The sequence below is a fragment of the Buceros rhinoceros genome, unplaced genomic scaffold (genome assembly GCF_000710305.1).
Source record: "Buceros rhinoceros silvestris isolate BGI_N320 unplaced genomic scaffold, ASM71030v1 scaffold5246, whole genome shotgun sequence".
NCBI lineage: Eukaryota > Metazoa > Chordata > Aves > Bucerotiformes > Bucerotidae > Buceros > Buceros rhinoceros.
This window is the reverse complement of record NW_010416804.1, coordinates 65,303-69,266: the sequence shown is the minus strand read 5'-3', so window position 1 is coordinate 69,266 and position 3,964 is coordinate 65,303. Positions and strand designations below refer to the sequence as shown.

General features: G+C 53.7%; 1 protein-coding gene across 1 annotated transcript in view; it reads left to right on the top strand.

The window, feature by feature from the left end:
• SCRIB (scribbled planar cell polarity protein) overlaps positions 1–3,964 on the top strand; it is an 88,855-nt gene that overhangs the window by 25,158 nt on the left and 59,733 nt on the right. The window contains exons 14-17 of the mRNA XM_010137939.1: positions 63–188; positions 729–953; positions 1,429–1,746; positions 3,727–3,789. Coding sequence (XP_010136241.1) covers positions 63–188; positions 729–953; positions 1,429–1,746; positions 3,727–3,789 — 732 coding nt within the window. The remainder of the gene's footprint in view (positions 1–62; positions 189–728; positions 954–1,428; positions 1,747–3,726; positions 3,790–3,964) is intronic.

Here is a 3,964-nt window from a genome sequence, read left to right as displayed (position 1 = left end):
CAGCAGGAGGCCAGGCACTGCTGCTCTGACTGCTGGGTCTTCCGCTTTGTTTGCATTGGTAGGGCCTACAGCGCAGAGCTACCCCTCACCCCTGGGAGCTGAAGGTGATGAAGAAGGTGATTGAAGTACGGCGCAATGAAGCATATGCTGCAAAGGCCGACACAGACCTCAATTCTCCCAGCTCAGAGGTGAGTTCATGGAGCAGTGGGGAGCCACAGGGAGCATAGATTGGACCTGGGGAACAGAGACACAGTGTGCAAATGCTGGGCAGAAAGAACTTACCTTTGGGAAAGATGGGAAGGGACTGAGCGTGGACTGTCTGGATTCCAGGGGTTGGGATCTGCCTTGTGTCAGCTGGGGCCACTGGGACAGAGCAAGAGACACAACCAGGAGACAGAGAACTGCATAAGGGGAGTTATGTGCCTTGATACCACTTTTATCACAACAGAGGGAGAGGAAAGGAAGGGTCTGGTGTTCCCAGTAAAGAGTGATGGGAGTGGAGTGCTCGGAGGAGGCATCTTGCAGCCCAGGTGTCATCCTAAGAATAAAAGCCTACACAGATGGAACGGGGTGGGCCTTGGTGAGAGGCAGCAGGGAAAGCAGTGGGCAGCCTGGAGAAAAAGCTCCTTCTATTGGTACTGGATCATACCGCACCTCGCACCAGCCACACTGCATCGCTCCATCTGCTGCTCTGGGTTCCATCTTTACTTTTACCATCATCTTCTCAGGAGAAGAGGCTGAGCGCTATGTCAAATCGCAGCGAGGACTCACACCTTTCCAACAGCACGGCCTCTGCTGACTGCAGGGGAGAGGAGGAGGGAGAGAGGAGCTGGCCAAATGGGCAGGTGCCTGAGATGCAGGAGCTGGAGAAGGAGGCAAAGCCCAGAGCTGAAGAGGAGCGTAAGGAAGCTGCTGGCCAAGAGGAGGAGGATGCGGAAGTGGAATACAATGAGGTAGGAGCCTGGGAACTGCAGCAGAGTCACGATGGAGTGGAAGGACTTGGAAGTTTCAGAGAAAATAGTAAAAGGATGTAGGGTGTGGTTTGGGCATCGCTGGAGGCAAACACAGGCTGTGGAAGCTAAGTGCAGGTGGAGATCCAGGCTGCCTGTGGGAGGTGGGTCTGTGGGAGCCTGGGAGGGACAGTGTGGGAGCTGGATAGGGGCTGTGGCAAAATTCAGGTTACAGGTTCGAATGCCCTCAGTCCCTGGAGCTGACAGAAGATGTGTCTGGGTGAAGAAGCTGATGCAGGAAAAGGCAAGAATGGTGAAATGTTACTGTGTGTTCCTGCATCTTGCTTAGCAGAAGCCAGCGGCACGGCACTGGCTTTGCTTGGTGGGGTGGGGGAAACGGGACAGCACGGTTCTGCACTGTCTCTGGAAACAGCTGTTACCTGAGGTTCACAGCCTTTTGGGGGCTTTGCCATTGTAGCCCACTGTACACTTTGCTGAGGACACACTAATACGGAGTGACGATGAGGATGAAGATGAAGAGCGACCATTCCCGGTGGAGAAACAGAGGCTTATCCGCAAGGACACACCACATTATAAGAAACACTTTAAGATAACTAAGCTACCCAAGCCAGAGGCCGTGGTGGCTCTCCTGCAGGGGCTGAACAGTGATGGGGTCCCCAAAGAGGAAGAGGAGCTGGGAGGCTGCAATAACAATGCAGAGCCCGAGGATCAGGAGGAAGCGTGGGATGAGGAAGACAGAAAGAACGGAGCTTTATCTACTCAGCCATCGGTGAAGGTAAGGGCTTGTGGGGAGGGGGGAAGGCCAGAGGGGTGCCAGGCCTCCCTTCTGTTGCCAGCCAGGTTGATGTGGTACCAATGAAAACCATGGCAAGAGGCTCCAGCGCTTCAGGAGAGACATGCTGAGGGTGGGAGAGCTGAAGGTTCTGCTGGGGCTCATATGATTGTCCAAGAGTTGTGCCATGCTGCTTATGTCTGACTCCTTATGCTATGTCCAGATCCTTGCACCCTCCCCATGATGTGTGATGTTGTGTTCTGTGCTGCAAGAGCAGTTCCTTGTCCCATCATGGACAAGTTCTTCCATTTCTTTGAGCCGCCTCCTCGTTTGCTGGTTGTTGCACCTCATTTGCAACAGGATGAGCTTTATTCCTTGATGGATCTAACCTCAGGCTTGTGTTCAGGCTGCTTAAATGTGTTTTTCTGCTACAGTGCTTCCTGGAGAGGGGTGGGTGGTGAGAGCAGACAGGAGCATGCCCTTCCTCTTGGTTCCACCCAGTGCCTGCCCCAGCACAGATGCAGCCTGGGGAAGTTTGCACTGGGATTTAGGGGGCATTGTGCTCTGGAGTTTGGCTATTCCCGTGGGCTGAGGGGCTTTTGTGGTCATGCAGGGGACTCAGGAGATGGGAGGTCCTTGCCTCTGCTCAGCCACCGTGTTTAGTTAGGAACACACAGAGATTCTTGCTTGAGGAAGATCCTCACGGTGATGAGGGACACTGCACGAGGTTAGACCAGTTCTTACTGAGTTGGTGCAATGATTTTGTGAGGATTTTTGGCAGGCAAGGATTAGGATGTGGCTGAATTTCCATTGTAGTCTGATACTGACAAATCTCCTGGGTGAGACAGGGGTCTCTGAAGTGGTGGATGGAACTGGAACGGCCTTGCTGTATCTGAGCTGATACAGCTCATCCCCACTCCCTGGGGACGAGGCACATGGGTCCCTTGCTGATGTGAAGTTCTTCAGAATGAAAAGGAGTTGCTGCTGCTTCTAAGAATGTGTGAAGCCATCTCGAGTCCCCTTCATCCAAGACCTGCCATACTTGGGAAATGCCCTCACCCAGAAAATCTTATTTTAGTCAGGGACTCAAAGCTGAGGATGCGCTGACCCATCGGCAAAACCTGTCAGTCTGTGTAGGAGTTGAGACCACAGGTTTGGTGTATCTGTCAGAGAATCGCTTGTGTTACTGGCTGGGCCTTCTGCCTGGAGATCAGTTCTCCTGTTCCTGGGACTGGCTCGGGCACCTGCTCCAGGAAGGCAGATTTGTTAGCTTGGCTGCAGCAGTGGGGATGTGGGGAGCAGTGTCCCTCTGCAGCAGAGTTTCAAGAGAGGTGCTGTACGTGCAGTGAAGGAGGAGGTAGGACAGGGTTGCAGGAGGCTCAATCCTTAAACCAGAGGTTTTTTTGCAAAGCCGGTTGGTTTTCGAGAGAAATTTCAAGATCTCCAGCATTTGGGGTCAGGATCCCTGGGTGTCTGGCAGGATGCGCTGTTCCACTGGAGGTTCTTCCATTTGCAGGAGGGACCGGTATGGTTTGGTCTGGGATTGCTTCATTCCTGTGCAGCAGCTGGGTGGCACCAGAGGTCCCTTTGTGCTTTTCTCCTGGTGTTTAATCCTTCCTTCTTCACTAAGTGACTCAGTACAGAGGGCATAACGTCAGCTAATAGAGTTCAGCTTGTGAGCTTGGTGGTCACAGCCTCAGAGTGTCAACACAGACTGAACACGGCCTTAGGGACGCAGCCTCCGGTTAGCTGGTCCAGGGCGCACTGACCCTCTGCATGCCGTGACCCCGGGAGCAGCCCTGTCGCTGGTGCTGGCTGGGAGGAGTCACCCGGAGCGGTGTGAGTGGAGTCTGCTCCGGTGCTGCGCGGCCAGACCTGTCGGAGTGGTGTGCGTTGGTGTGTTGGGTGGTGGTGGTCGTGGTGGTGGGTTTGGTTTATGCTCCACTAATCCGCATGCCTCTTTGCTGGTTCCTGTCCTAACAGGGGGTGTCGTTTGATCAAGCCAATAATCTGCTGATTGAACCTGCTCGCATTGAGGAGGAAGAGGTCTGTACCACTCCTACTGTTCTCTCTCTGCCGAAAATCATTCCGTCTGCTTGATTTGCTTCCCAGGCTCACCCATTGTTGTAGGGGGAACTGATCTCTCTGGGTCAAGTGGCTTCTGGACCTGACTGATCACAAACACACAATGATTGTTTCCTTCCCCGGCTTTCACCTCCTT